We start from the raw sequence: 14320 nt of genomic DNA on the forward strand, positions 1-14320 counted from the left end.
AGCTTGCAGGCCATACTGTTTATTTCTCTCCTGTGTCCTAAAGGCACGTGTGCAGTTGAATTCTTGTAGGTTAAACATATGAGTGATGGTTTCCACCAGAGGGGCTCCACAACAGTTGCGGCTTGACAGACAATAGCTGATTTTTCTGGAAGGACATGCCAGGGTTTGCATAGGATTGTCCAGTGTAGCCAACTATGAATGAACTCCAAGACCGTCCGTTGTCCTCCTCGGCAAATGTGAATGGCGGGCTCTGGGGACAGCTATGCTGTGTCAGATGATGGTGCACCCACAGCAGTACCGCTCAGGGTAGTCGACCACATACACCTGGTGGTCGGTGCCATAGATGTAGTAGACAGAAGTCTTTCCTTGGTACCAGTAATGAACTTCTGTGAGGGGGATCAGCTCAATGGTCTGGCGCTGAGGAAACAAATAGCCAAGTAAAATCTCAGTGTTCTGTTCAAGTCACTTGCCTGCTCAAGAACATTCAGTAGCTCCCTACTGCCTGGGGGATGAAGTTCATGCTCTGGAGTTGGCATTCTAGGACCTGCACAATTTGGCTCCAATCTGCCTTTCTAGATGTATTTTCTACTATGCTCCTTCACATACCCTATGCTCTGGCCAAAAGCAACTTCTCATCTTTAGCCAAGGTCTGATTCTAGGTTTCACCAAGTGGGTATAGGCATTCCCAGGGGAGTCCTGGGGTATATGTGAAGCCACAAGCCAAGTGTGACATCTAGTAGCATCAATTTTTAGATGGGATGCTGGGAGAAGGTGGAAAATAAAGTCACTTAACATATTTTTATATTAAAACAAACATGGAGATATGAGGGAGTGGTTTATAAAATTTGAATTAAATTTTTAAAATAAAACATTGAGCCCAAAGAAATGTCAAAGTTCGGTGAGCTGTGTGGGGCTACTTTCTCAGTCCCCTACACCACCACCGCCATTACTGCGTATCAACTTTACTTTGAGAGAAGTCTTTCCCTCGGGTTCCCTCCTTTTTACAAGTGCAGGAGGCCACACCCAGCGATTCCGATTCTGATTGCTCAGTGTGGATAACAAAAGCCGAGCGCCCCTGCCCCCAGGCAGACAACCGCTGAGGTGTGCTTTAGGGTTCAAGCTCAGAACTTCCCTGGGACCAGACAGACCGTGGGACGGTACCTGCATTCGGACCCTTGCTTGGCTTCTTCCTCTCCCCCCGACTCCTTACTGGTTTCTCCTGGGGTCCCTTCCCTAATAAATTACGTGCACTCAAGTTCTTGTCCAGGCTCTGCTTCTGCAGAGCCCAAACCAAGACAAGGCCCAACTCCCCTCACTTCACAGACGAGGACATCGAGGTCCATGGAAAGGAAGAGAGGGCCCAAAGCCACGAGTGACTGCCAGAGCTGTGCAGCAGGTGCTGGCCTGGTGAGCAGAGTGCGCCCGTGGTGTCTGGCCCAGTGAAAAGGGACCTAAATCCTGCTGCCGGTGATACCCTGCAAGCCTAGCCTAGTTTTCAGAGTCACATGTATGTCTTGAAATGCAATGAATAACATTCGACTTGGAGTCGAATTCCTGGGCTCTTCCACTTACAGACTGTGTAACCTTGGGCAAATTACATCCACTCTCTGGGCTTCCTCGGATTTTTGAGAAAAGTCATATGAGTTTGGAGTAGACCAGGGGAAGCCAACGGTGGCCCTCCGGCCAAAGCAGGCTTGTCAGCCCACATGGCATTCTTAGCTTTTAAAACATTTTGGTTTTAAAATGGTTTAAATGGCTAATGGTTTCCATTATTGGAAAAGTGGAAGGTTTCATATAAAAATCTAGACTTCAGAAGGTCTGGAAACTCTGGGCCTTGTGCCTGCACCAGCTGAGTGGTGGCGTCTTTGGATGAGGGGCTCTCCCACCCTCATTGCCACCTGGGCCTGGCGGGCATTTAAGTTTGGTGTCTGAGCTGTGTGATTTCTGTTAATAAGCTGCTGTCCAGCTCCAAGATGGTCCGTGTTAATTTAGATAAAATGTATCCTTCCCTCTCCTGCAAATAGAGAGGATGTGCAGAGAGAAAGGGAATGCTCATTGCAAAGGACAGAAGGAAGGGGCATTTTGTGCTCCAGGTGCCAAGCACTTCAAGCAAATTATCCCCTCCTTGCAAAACCCTGCCGGGCTTTAGTGTCTCCTTTTCAGAGGTGAGGAACTGGCCTTGAAGAGGGGGAGGAGCTGGCCCGGGATCCGAGCCCAGGCTGCAAGGTTCAGCTGCAAGACCGGCTGGGGCCGCCCTCACACAGAGCTGCGGCGCCGGGGCCGGGGCGTTCCCAGGCAGGTCCCCGCCGCCGGAGGGCGGGACAGGGCCGGCTGGGGACGCGGCGGGCACCAGCGCCACCTCGTGGCCAGCGGAATGCAGCGGCCGAAACACAGGAGCCCGGAGGAGAGTTTGGCGGGGTCTGGGGGTGCCCAGCCTGAGCGGCAGGACGCTGGGTTCAGCCAGGCTGTGACCCCGACATCGTCCCGTACCTGAATACCAGGGAGTTAGAGTTAAAATCACCCTCTGCCACATGCGTGCTGCACACCCTGCAGCAGCTTCTTGTCTCTCTCAGAATACAATCCACACCTCTTCCCGTGGTGGCCTGTGTCCCGCTAGCTCTGCGGCCCGCACTGCTCTGCCCTCTGCCCTCTGGCCACGCTGGCCTGCGGTCGGCCTCAGCCCTTTCCGCTTCCTCCTCTTCCTCCCCTCTTGACGGTTGACTCTTCTCCTTCCCCTGACATTCTCAGTAAAGAGCCGCCAGGCAGAGAGGAGGGCTCGCTTTCTCTAGACGACCCGAGGTCGGCGCCACCAGCCTGGCCCGCAGCCTCACCTCCCACCGGCCCGGCCAGTCCCGAAGGGTGGGCAGCCCCTCCGCCCAGCCCCGCCCCGGCTCACCTGCTGCAGGATGCGGGCGCGGGAGGCCAGGGCGGCGCTGTGCTCCGCGATGCCCCTCTGGGAGGCCAGAGAGATGTCCCGCAGGGGGAAGTCCACAATGGGGTACACCTGCGGGGAGAGACGCAGGCAACCTCGCTGCCACGCCTGGAGCCGTGGAAGTCAGGGAGCCAGAGCCAGCCAGCCAGAGAAGGGGCCCCTGAGAGGGAGGGGGCCCCTGAGAGGGAGGGGGCCCCTGAGAGGGAGGGGGCCCCTGAGAGGGAGGGGGCCCCTGAGAGGGAGGGGCCCCCAAGCCACACAGCGAGCTGGTGGGACTCATTTGACCTCTGCAGACCCATGTTACAGTCCCCGGGAATCCAACACAAAGAGGAGGCTGCAGTGAGAGAGAGTAGCCCTTCCCCTGCAGCAAGCCCTGGCTGCGAGCCTACTGTGTGCCGGGCCTTGTGCTAAGTGTGGGCCCACGGCAGTGGCCACGGCCGGGGTGGTCCCCGTCAGCGTGGACTCGGGAGGTCTGTACCTGGACAGGAACCCAGATTCATGTCTCATCCAAACATTTAAACTGCCCACTACGTGCCAGGCCCTGTCGGTGAGCTGCGGACACAGAATGAACCACAGATACACCCAAGTGCTCACAGTCAGCCTAACATAAAGTCCAAGCGCGAGAGCGTCTACTCAGTCCCCCACACCCCCAAATCCCTTTCTGCCACGTTTGAAACCTTCCACACATTACAGCCAAGCATGTCCCCTAACTGCGGAACTGCAGCCCCCTCCCCCCGCCCTCGAACCTTTGCTGAGCATCACCTGGGCCAGGAGCGCTGTGGAAGCCAAGGGTGGGCAGGTGACTGCCGCCGCACCCTGCCCTGTCAGAGCTCACCGCCAGGCAGGACCAGCTCACAGAGCCACCAGCTGCCAGTGACAGCCTGAGGATGGGCCCTGGGCAGGGCTGAGCACAGGGGCCGGGGGTGGGCACGGGGCTTCCTAGAGCAGGAGGCCTGAGGGAGCCTTTGGGAAGCTGGTTTGTGGGGCGAGGAACGGAGGCTGAGCACCTCTCCCACAGTCCGAGGGCCTTTTCTGCACAGGGCCAGATATTAATAGTCAATATTTTAGCCTTTGTGGCCATGGAGTTGGTCTTTCCTCAGCTCTGGCCCAGCAGCAGCAACGTGGCCACAGACAAAGTGCAAACGAGTGTGCAGGGCTGTGCCGATAAAGCTTTATTCGACACCTGGCCCACAGCAGTCTCGTCTGGCTGCCGGCACCTCTCGTGTCTGAAATCCCCTCCGCTCACTGCCCTCTGTGGGTCCTCAAGTCTCTGCCCAGCTGTCCCCTGGGGGCCACTCCCCCACTGCCCTGCATCCAGGTTTCTGCCCGACATCACTTCCATGGAGAGGCCTTCCCTGCCACCTGCTAGAACGACATCTCCACCCCTTCCTGCCCCTTGCCCCATCTGAGTATTTTCAATGACCCTAATTGCCTTCTGACATGGTAATGCAAATGCCCACTCTCACCCCGTCCCTGTAAGACGTAAGACCTGTAAGACCTGTGAGGGCAGGGTTATTTCTTATTTGCTGGAGTGTCCGCAGGGCCTAGGGCAGAGCCTGCTATGGGAGGGGGGTCTCAAGTTTGTGGAAAGGAGGGGGAGTGAGGGAAGAGAAGGAAAGGAGGAGGAACGGCGAGCAGGTGGGAGGGACAGAGGGCTGAGTACGTGCAGTTCAGGAGGGGTCCCCGCAGCCTCTCCCCTGCCCAGGCAGCTCTGCTCCTACCCAGCCCGTCCTTGCAAAGGACACGGGCCCCACACACGTCCGGAGGCCCAGCCCCACAGGAGGGGAGGAGGAACCCAGCTTCCTTCGTCCCCACCCACGAAGCCCTCCTTACCATGGAGTTTTCATCCTTAAAGAGGTTTTCCCCTCTGGCTTTGGCGAGGAGCTCCCCAGGGCAGTCGGGCTGGTGCTCAGACACAAACTCGAACAGGCTGTTCTTCCTGCCAGTGGACAGGACGCGGGGTTGCGGGTTAAGAACAAGGCCTTGGAATCAGATACACCCAGGCTCGGGGCTTGAATTGCTACCGGTAAGACCTTGGGAACGTTCTGTAGCTTCTCTGAGCCTCAGCCTCCTCGTCTGTGACAGGACGCTAGTGAGGACCCTGACAGCTCGGTTCTGTCACCTCATCCTTGCCTGTGCAGCGCCCCGCTTCGCAGGGGAGACCCACAGTGCGTGGGAGCCCCGCTGATGCAGGGGTGCGGCAGGATGCCGTGCTCTGTTCCTGCTCGGGACTGCTCAGCTGGGCCGCGGCTGCTGCACTAGGACGTGGTAACGTCAGACTAGGAACTCAGCTCTGTCTGTTCTAAAGCCTGTCAGCGTCCCACCGCCCCACACTCGGCTTTCCAGGGAAGGCTCCCCCTTCGATGTGCCGGCAGGTCCCTGCACTGTGAAAGCCCGACCATGCGGACTTTCTCTGCAGAAACCGGTCCCGGCCACGTGTCCCTGCCACCCCCGCAGGCCACGCACCACATGATGACTAGCTGGATGAAGTGCAACAGTTTCTTCTCCCCCTTGCAGGTGGCGCAGGTCTTGTTCCCCCTCCCTGAGCACATGCTGCACCTGAGAAGGACACACAGTCAGTACCCCCGATCAGTCACAGGGCCCCAGTGGCGTCTGGAGGCCCCACCCCCAAATCCTTCTCCATGGAGGTGGGCCTGGTGGGCCTGAACTGTTTCTACCTGGCCACCATCTATCTATCTAGTCCTCTCTCTTCTGGTGGCAGTGCCTTAATACCCCTTTGGGGACCACCCTTCCCCCACTCAGCTCACGTGGCTCTTGGGCTTGCCCCCAGCCCTTCTGTGACCAGCTTGGGACCTTGGCCTGGCCAATCATCTTATTCCATCTTCCTGGCCACGATGGGCGATACAAAGATGGGCACATGACCCAGGTGAGTGCAATGAGATCCACCCCAGGATGTTTGTTGGAACTATCAGGAAAGGGGCATCTTGGGTTTCTAAGCCTGGAGCTACAGGTGGTCCCCTCTGCCACTACAGAGGCCCACCCACCTGAGAATGAAGCCAACACAAAGAAAGCAGAGTGATGGGTAAAGACAAATTCCTGGTGACATTGTTTAAGCACCTGGACCCAGCTTGGCCTGAAGCCATCCCAGAAATGTACTCCTGGACTGTACCATTACCTGGCCCTGTAAATTTACTTTTTTGCCAAAGCCAACTTAGACTGGATTCTTTTCATTTGCAAATGTAAGAAAAATGAGTTTCTTTCCAAGCCAAAGACCCCCTTTACCAACCACGGTGGAAGGTACACCAAAGTTTCTCCGTCTGTCTTGTCAGAAGGATGGCCTGGGCTTTGATGAGGCAAAAGTATCATTAACCAACCCTACTTTGAATATTTTCACTCCCCACGGTTTTCTGTTTCCCTTAAAGATTCCTAAATACATGCAAGGACATGATTTACAAAATGCAATGGCCCACTCTGTTTGCAAAGCGCTGTGAGCAGAGATGGAACTTCGTTGATTGCTTAGTCAATCAACCAACTTTTCTTGACTGCCTCCATTCACTCCCCACTATGAGTTACAAATAGGAGTTTGCCCAGGACCCGATCCTCAAAAATCTCACCTTTGGAGGTTTTCTATATTCACTTCCCACCATGTTGGTGGGAAGATAACCCATCCCCCCTCCCTCCCTGCAGCACCTCCGTCCTCACACCGGACCCTCTATTGCTTGATGAGTTCCAGTTTTATCCAGAGAAAAGTTTTATCAGAGTTTTATCCCTGAGAAAAGCTCACCCACTCTACAAATAATCACAGAACACCACTGTGCACACAGCTCTAGGACACGGCGGTGACAGATGGCAGGTCCTGCTTGCCTTCCAGATGGGCAGACGGTGGAAAGTCAGACAACCAGTAAGCGAGAGCCCTCATTGCATGCTGGGGAGACCCACCCTACCTCCGCCTGCCGGACCCCGCGCACAGCTGGCACCTCCGGGACTGCTTGGCTTTGCGCTTGGCTCCGCTGCAGGACGGGCACCTCACCTGCGGACACATCACAGCCTCAGCCCCCACTGGCCTCCCAGGAGGGGAGGCCAAGGGCATCCCCAGACCTGGTTCGAATCTCAGCCTGGTGACCTTGGCACTTCCTCCCCCTGGGCCTCAGCCCCTTCATCTGTAAAATGGGAGGGTTGCATGTGGGGGTATGTTTGGACTCTTCCAGTTGTAGATTTCAAAGACTCCATGTCCTAAGACCACTGTTAGCCTCTCCTGCCTCCTCTCTGATTGCTCACGACCTCTGAGACCCGCCCCCCGCCAAGCTTCGAGAGGGAGCTGGGAGAGGAGCAGCTGTCCAGGCCCCTGGTGCTGGAGACAGGGAGCTCCTTTTATGGGAATGGCCTCAGAGGTGGCCCAGGCTGTGCTCCCATGGTTGGCTCTGGAGACATTCCAGGGAAAGCCCAGGGGAAGAGAAAAGGGGTGCGGGCAGCAGGTGTGGGGCAGGAACAGGGAAGACCACAGGGAGGGGCCCGGAGAAAGCCACAGGAGGCAGGTGGCAGGAGTGGGGACCCGGGAGGAGAGAGAGAAGCCGGACCCAGGGAGGGTGCAGGAGGGGGTGGGGGACGTGGTGAAGGGTGGAAGGGCCACCAGTGGGGAGAAGGATGGATGAGGACAGTTTAGAGTGGCCAGTGTGTGTCCAAAGGACTAGGCTCAAAGCGGGGGAGCAGAGAACACATGAAGAGTTTGATCTTGCTCCCCGGGACGGTCAGTAGCCCTGGAGGTTTCTAAAGACAACTAATGCCACGAAAGCCTGGCTGTCTGCTGAGGGCCCTGTACTGGAATGAATAGTGTCCCCCCAAATTCAAGTCCACCGGAACCCCCGGATGTGAGCTCATTTGGACGTAGTCTTTGCAGACATAATTGGTTAAGATCAGGTTGTGTGACCTCATGCAGAGTAGGGTGGGCCCTGAATCCAGTGACTGGTGTCCTTATAAGAAGTCCATGTGACAACAGAGGCAGCAATTGGAGTGACACAGCCACAAGCCAAGGAACTCAAGGCCTGCCAGCGGCGGCCAGAGGCCGGGAGAGAGGCATGGGGTGGTTGCTTTCTCAGAGACTCCGGAGGAACTGACCCTGCCGACTCCTCGGCTTTGGACTCCCTAGGAAACTAACAAGGGCCCTGTGTATCGTGTCTCTCAAAAGCTTCCAAACTTCACTTCTCAGCACCCTCACCCTGTACTTCACATGGGGTCACGTGTCGGCTTCCCCCACAGACACGGAGTCCCTGATGGGAAGGACCCGAGGCCTTAGTCCTCTTACAGGGCCTCGAACCAAGTAGGTGCTCAATGAATGTTGGCAGATGGATGAGAAAAGGAGAGAAAAAGTAAAATCATATCCTCAAAGTGAAAGGGTCACTAGAGACCACCCAATCCAAATTTCCCATTTTACAGATGGGAAAATGGAGGCCCAGAAAGGGAGGATGACTTGCTGGAGATGACACTGTCAGTGCAGGAAGCCCCAGGCCCCCAGCCCAGCCCTCCGCCCCCATGTCTCCCCCCACGCCCTCACTTACTCACCAATGGCCCACACATGACTCACCACGCCCGCCCCATGGCAGCCGCTGCACTTGTACCGCCCACGCCCGTGGCATTTGTGGCATTCCTGAAAGTGAAATGTTCCCCTTGGACCCAGTTTCCCAAGTGCCACCTCTCCCACACACACAATGTCACCATCTCAAACAGGAATGCAGCGGTCAGGACCAGGATAGGAAGATGGCATGAGGAACAGAAGGCTGGAATGCCTTGCTAAGGAGATCATGCTACCATTCCCACCCTGTCCTGCGTGCTAAGAAGGGGAGGGGCATCCTAGGAGCCCCACATCCTAACTAACACTCCACAGTTTCCTGCCAGGCTAGCCCACAAAGGCTGATGGCATTTACCAATGAGGCAGCTCACGTGGTCTTGGGGAACAGAAGTCATAAAAATGGATAGCGTCGTCATGAAAGGCAATGAGCTAGCTACTAGAATTTAACCACTGAATCAAAATCGCTTTTCCACCCTCGAGAAAAGAATGGAACACTTTCTTGACCTCTCAAAGTCCTCTTCATCTTGTAACTCTATGAAAAATCATGGAGTAAAATTACATCCCTGAATCGAGTCCCAAAGTAAAACCGAGGCAGCAACGAGATGAGAACACAGGACGCGATATCTCAGTCATGCGTCTGTGACCCAGCAGGTTGCCCTCACTCCATGCCATGACTATATTTCCGTACGACAGGATGGAAGTCAAATTCTGCTTCCCTGCTGACTTCCATACAAAATCCTAACGGTGTGTAACTATTTTATGTCAATTTCCTTCAGCACCCCAGTTGTTTACTGTCAGGCAAAAAATAAAGACGAAAAGCACACTCAGACGGTCTGTGAACACACCTGCTCACTATTTACAGCTGGTGACAATTTTGTAAGTGGAGGGATCCTTTTGCTGTGTGAATACTCCCTAATTTGGTCAGGATTTTGTATGGGACCACACTGCATACAATGGGCTTTCTTATGTTAATTGATAACCAAGAAATGAACCCCCAGCCTGGATTTGGGGTTTCTTTTCTAAAAGGATAAAGTTGGAGGAGTTTGCAGCGCCTGGGAAACCAGCTCAGAGAGAAAGGCAAATACTCCGATGATCTCGTTACCTTGACTGATGAGGAGTGAGGGACTTGGAACTTTCTGGTGTCTTCCTGAAACATCGGGGGTACCTGGACCTTGATGTCCCAGAGGCTGGGGAAGGCACCTCTCTGTGGCCCGTCTACTGAGTGGTCTGACACGGAAGGGGATGGTCATAAAAACAACAAAGTGCAGCAGTGACACACTTTCATTTATTCAGCAAACAGCACCAAGCCTTTGCTTGGTGCCAGCCATTAGTCTAGATCCCAGGCTACTTGGATGGGTAGACAAAGGTTCCTCTGAAGTCTGTGATTAAGTACCCAGGCTTTAGAGTTGGGCAGACCTGGGTTTGACACCTGGCTCTTCTACTTCCCAGCTGTGTGACTCCAGATAAGTTACTTAACCTCTCTGAGCTTCAATTCTCTTGTCTCTAAATGAAGATAAAGGTGGCACCCAGTCTATAGGATGGTAGTGAAAATTAAATAGAAGAATGTGTATAAAATGCTTAGCACACAGGCTGGCACACACTGAGGAGTCAATAATCAAGAACTACCATCATTATCATCACCACCCCCTTCCCCCACCCCATCCTCTCTTCCTCCTTCTCCTCCTCCACAGCAGGCAATCACAGTAAGATGGGACGGGATATGCTAAGTGCTTTGGACAAGAGATGCATAAAGGGCTCTGAGAACTCAGAAGACTTACCCCTCCTGCTGGGCAGGGGGCAGTGGGAGGAGAAATCCTGAAGGGCTTCATGAAAAAGGTGACCCATGAGCTGGGACTTGGAAGAATGAACCAGAGTGGTCCCACAGAGAAAACAGGTAGGACATAGGGCTTCCCAGACAGACTTGAGCCTCTAGTGGGCTCTAGCAGAAGGTGGGACGGCAAGGAGAACGGGAGCACGGGGTCTAGAGACCTGGGGTGCTGGAGGTGGCACAGGATGGGCCAGGCAGATGCCCAAGCACACATGCTGCTTTGCAATCTGGCCCTTGGTGGCAGCACCAGCCTGTAGCCAAAGGCAAATGCCAGGCTTTTTCGGGACCTCCTGCAAACCGCCTCCCAGGCAGGAAGCATTTACCAAAATCAGCAAAATCCCTGACAGCAAAGTCCACCCTCCCATTTCACAGCGGGTGGGGAAACCCGGGCTCTGCCAAGTCCTGATATTTTCCCACCTTATTTGCCCCCAATTAAACTGGTTTCAGACAACTCACTTACTAGTAAAGGGTTGAAACGTCCACTCGCTTATCCTGGATTCGCTGAAGGTCTCTAGTCGATACTAAAGGGGAAAAAAAAAAAAAAAACGCCAGCACATTCACAGTCAGGCCCTCTATGAAAACAGCATTCTGCAGAGATGGAGCCCCCACCTGCCAGGGGTGGGGGGAAACTGGGGTTCCCACGCAGGGGAGGGCCTTAGCTGCCTGATGTCCAGGTCCTCTTCTTGATCCTCATCCACAGAGCCACAGAATGGGAAGGGATCTTGGCTATCCCTTGGCTCCTTTTACACGTGAGGAAATGGAGGCTCAGAGAGGTCAATTGGCTTGCCCAAGGTCACACAGCCACACAGTGGCCTCTTCCTCCAGATCCCTGCTCTAACCACGACCTGAGAAGCTCATGTGATTTCTGTGACTGTGTGCTCAGCAGAGGACAGCTATGTCAGCGACACTAGAACACGTGAGCGTAAAAGCTGCCCCTCTGCCCGTCAGAGCAAGAGGCAGAAGAGCCTGCTGTGAGGTGGGTACTTTGCACGGAGGCGATTTGGGGGGGCAGCAGGCATCCCTCGTGGCAGGGTGGCCTGAGCACACAGGCTTTGGGGCTAGCAAGCCTGAGCCCGAGTCCCAGCTCTGTCACTGCTAGCTGCGCGTTCTTGGGCAAGTAACTTTGTCTCCCCATACTCCCAACTCCTCCTCTGTAAACTGGTGACGATACTACTGCCGTGCAGGGTGGCTCTGAGGCTTGGACAGGGCATGTGTGTAATGTGCTCAGTGCCTGGCAGTCGCGCTTGTCAGGGGTGGTGGACGATGCTTATTCTTTTTGCCTCAGCTACAGACCCGAGGGAACGCACGCAGCGTCACCACCGTCCGCACACACCTCCCCGACTCCCTTCCCGGCTCCCAGCACGTGAACGCCCCGGCCCGCAGGCCGCAGGCCCATACCCTGCAGAGCGCCTGCTGCCGCAGCTCCCGGATGACGAGGCTGCTGGCCGCCGTGCTGCCGTAGCAGCATTTAGAGTTCACGAAGCTGAGCAGGGCTTCACGGGCCACCTCCTCCGTCACCACGGGGATTCTGCTGGAGACAGAGCAGAGCGGTGTGGGGCTCCTCGCTGTGCCGGTGGGACACGGAGGCCACAGCAGTGGTAAGGCCCGCACGAGTCCAGCTGGAGAGGCACCTCCGGCACAGGGAACCAGGCGGACAGGCGCCCGGGGTGAGAAAGTGGCAGGTCTCTCCAGAGAACAGCAAAACCGCTTTAGCTGAGGTGTGGAGCTCAGGAGAGGAGTAGTAATAGAATTTTGAAATTCAGAAAAATCTACAAAACTTAAGGATGAATTATACATTTTACAGTTGAGGAAAACTGAGGTCCACAGAGGATGTCACTCAGTTAAAAGGAGGCAGAGACAGGCTAGATGCGGCCGTGCCCTCAGGGGACATGACCTTGGCCAGAAGAGCTGTGAGCAACACAAGGAGACCCCGGCTGCGAGCTGGCCCACGGCCCACAGCGGCGCCCGCGGGGACTCATCCCGGACCCAGGCGGGAAGGCAGCCGGGCCTGCCTCAGCCCTGTCTCTGGACACCTCGCCCTCCTGGGGTGCGCCTCTTCCCTGGGGCCGTGCCGCCTCTTTGGCGAAGCCCTTCCCCCCCAACGCCTCTGGCAGGAAGCGTTGTGTCCTCTGCTCCTGGCATCTTCTCACATTTCCCCAGGGCGGCCCTGACAGCCGTTAACCCCGACTCACTCACCCGGTGTCTCCAGCGGGAGTTCGTAACCCCTGATCCAGACCATGGTTTTCAACTCGGGCTTTGTAGCCAAACAACCCGAAGAGCTTGGTAAGATGTGGATTCCCAGGCCCCGTCCCGAGAAGCTGGTCCAGTAGGTCTGGTATGAAGAGGGTCCCCTCGCGGCACTGTCAGGGCCGAGATCCCCGAGGAGGGCTCTCGTGGGGCAACAGGGACACACAGGACTCCAGGTGGGACGCATCAAAGCATGACCTGAGGCTCACCTGTGCTCCAGGACCGAGGACCAGGACCTTTGCTCCCGGGGCCTCCCCGGGGCCTCCGAAGGCGGGAAGAATATCTGCTGTCCTGGGGAGGAGGGGAGAGTCAGGGGCCAGACGCCCCAGCTGGAAGGAACAAACGCGTGCGGGTGGAAGGAGGAAAGGGCGACTGGCTGTGAGAAAGAGCAGGTGAGGGAAGACAGGGATGCGGGGCATGTATAGAAGCAGAAAGAGTCGGGGTCCCAAGACCAGCATCGTTCAGGTCCTAGATGGACACGGTCGTGGTCACGGAATGTCCACGGCACAGGGCCTACGCGCTGTCTCTCCCCTTCCCACCCAGCCGGGACGAGGGCTTCCCCAGGCCCCCCAAGGGAAAGGGGGGCTATCTCAGCGCTGGCCCTGCCAGAGACATCCCCGCCAGCTGGCAAGGGCCACAGCAAGAGGCCCCAGGAACCAAGACCCCGTGGACTTACTGTCTCCTTGAAGAAGCCGGTCGTAGCTGGGCAGCAGCTCCAGGAGCTCAGCAGGGGGCGCCAGAGGACCCTCAGCCTCAAGACTGAGGCCGGCTGCACCTGCAGGGAAACAGGCAGCCCTGAGCCTGGGGGAAGCTAAACAATGCGTGTGGGTGTGTCACAAAGAGCCCCGCGGTTTAGCTCGGGCAGGCTCCCTCTGGCACCCTGGAACACAGGGCGCCCTGCGAGGCAGGCAGCGGGGCGAGCGTAGCAGCAGAAATGTGACCATGAGGAGAACGTGACAAATGGCGGCTCCCAGTTGCGTCTCGGATGACCCAAACGACACACTAGCACTACCCCCGTTCCACCAGCGAGTCAACTGAGGCTCAGAAAGGTTGGGGCTCACCCAAGATCATGCCGCCAGCAGGTGGCAGGCGGGACTGGATTCAGACTAGGCTTGTCTGGCTCCAAAATTCACGTTCTATCCAAGGACAGACGGACCCCTACTAAGTATGATTCTACCCGGGGCTTTCAACTTTACAATGGCGCCAAAGCAATACACATTCAGTAGAAGCCGAACTTCAAACTCTGAATTTTGGTCTTCTCCCGGGCTAGTGATATGCAGTACGGCACGCTCTCGGTCTCGGGGGCCGGGCAGCCCTCAGCCTCGGCTCCTGCTCAGCCACGGGACCACGACGGCAAACAACTGCCGCTCCAAGTGCCCCGTGTTGCCGGGGTTTGCCCAGCTGCGGGCGAAGGAGCTGCGCTGAGCCAGAGGCCGGCCAGGCCCAGCTGTGCCGCTCTGCAGGTTCGCTGTGTTAAATGCACTTTCCGCTCGGGACATTTCCCACTTGCGAGTGGTTTATCGGGAAGTAGCCCCATCATAAGTCGGGGACCACCTGTACTTTCCATGAAGTGAAACCTGTGAAAAAAGTCCCGGGCATAATCTGTTTTTAAAACCTCACGCTGCCTGTCAGGTGTGACAGAGACACAGACGCCCCGAGGCCCCGGGAGGGAAGCAGGGTGTGAGAACTAGCCCCGGAAGCACCTTCCCACACTGTCGCCTCGCCCCAGCCTCCCACCTGGCGGTGTGGAAGGCAGGACTTCTGCCCCCACTTGACAGGAGGCACA

General features: G+C 56.2%; 1 protein-coding gene across 1 annotated transcript; it reads right to left on the minus strand.

The window, feature by feature from the left end:
• Positions 1-270: 270 nt before the first annotated feature.
• Positions 271-13605, minus strand: SSUH2 (ssu-2 homolog). Its single transcript, XM_069472060.1, has 12 exons — positions 13596-13605; positions 13211-13309; positions 12744-12825; positions 11686-11815; positions 10748-10808; positions 9562-9686; positions 8475-8537; positions 6838-6923; positions 5399-5491; positions 4766-4871; positions 2897-3004; positions 271-417 (listed from the first exon to the last, which is right to left on the minus strand). The coding sequence occupies exons 1-12, from the start codon at positions 13603-13605 to the stop codon at positions 271-273; spliced, it is 1110 nt and encodes a 369-aa protein (XP_069328161.1).
• Positions 13606-14320: the final 715 nt, after the last annotated feature.

The sequence above is a fragment of the Eulemur rufifrons genome, chromosome 7 (genome assembly GCF_041146395.1).
Source record: "Eulemur rufifrons isolate Redbay chromosome 7, OSU_ERuf_1, whole genome shotgun sequence".
Taxonomy (NCBI): Eukaryota; Metazoa; Chordata; class Mammalia; order Primates; family Lemuridae; genus Eulemur; species Eulemur rufifrons.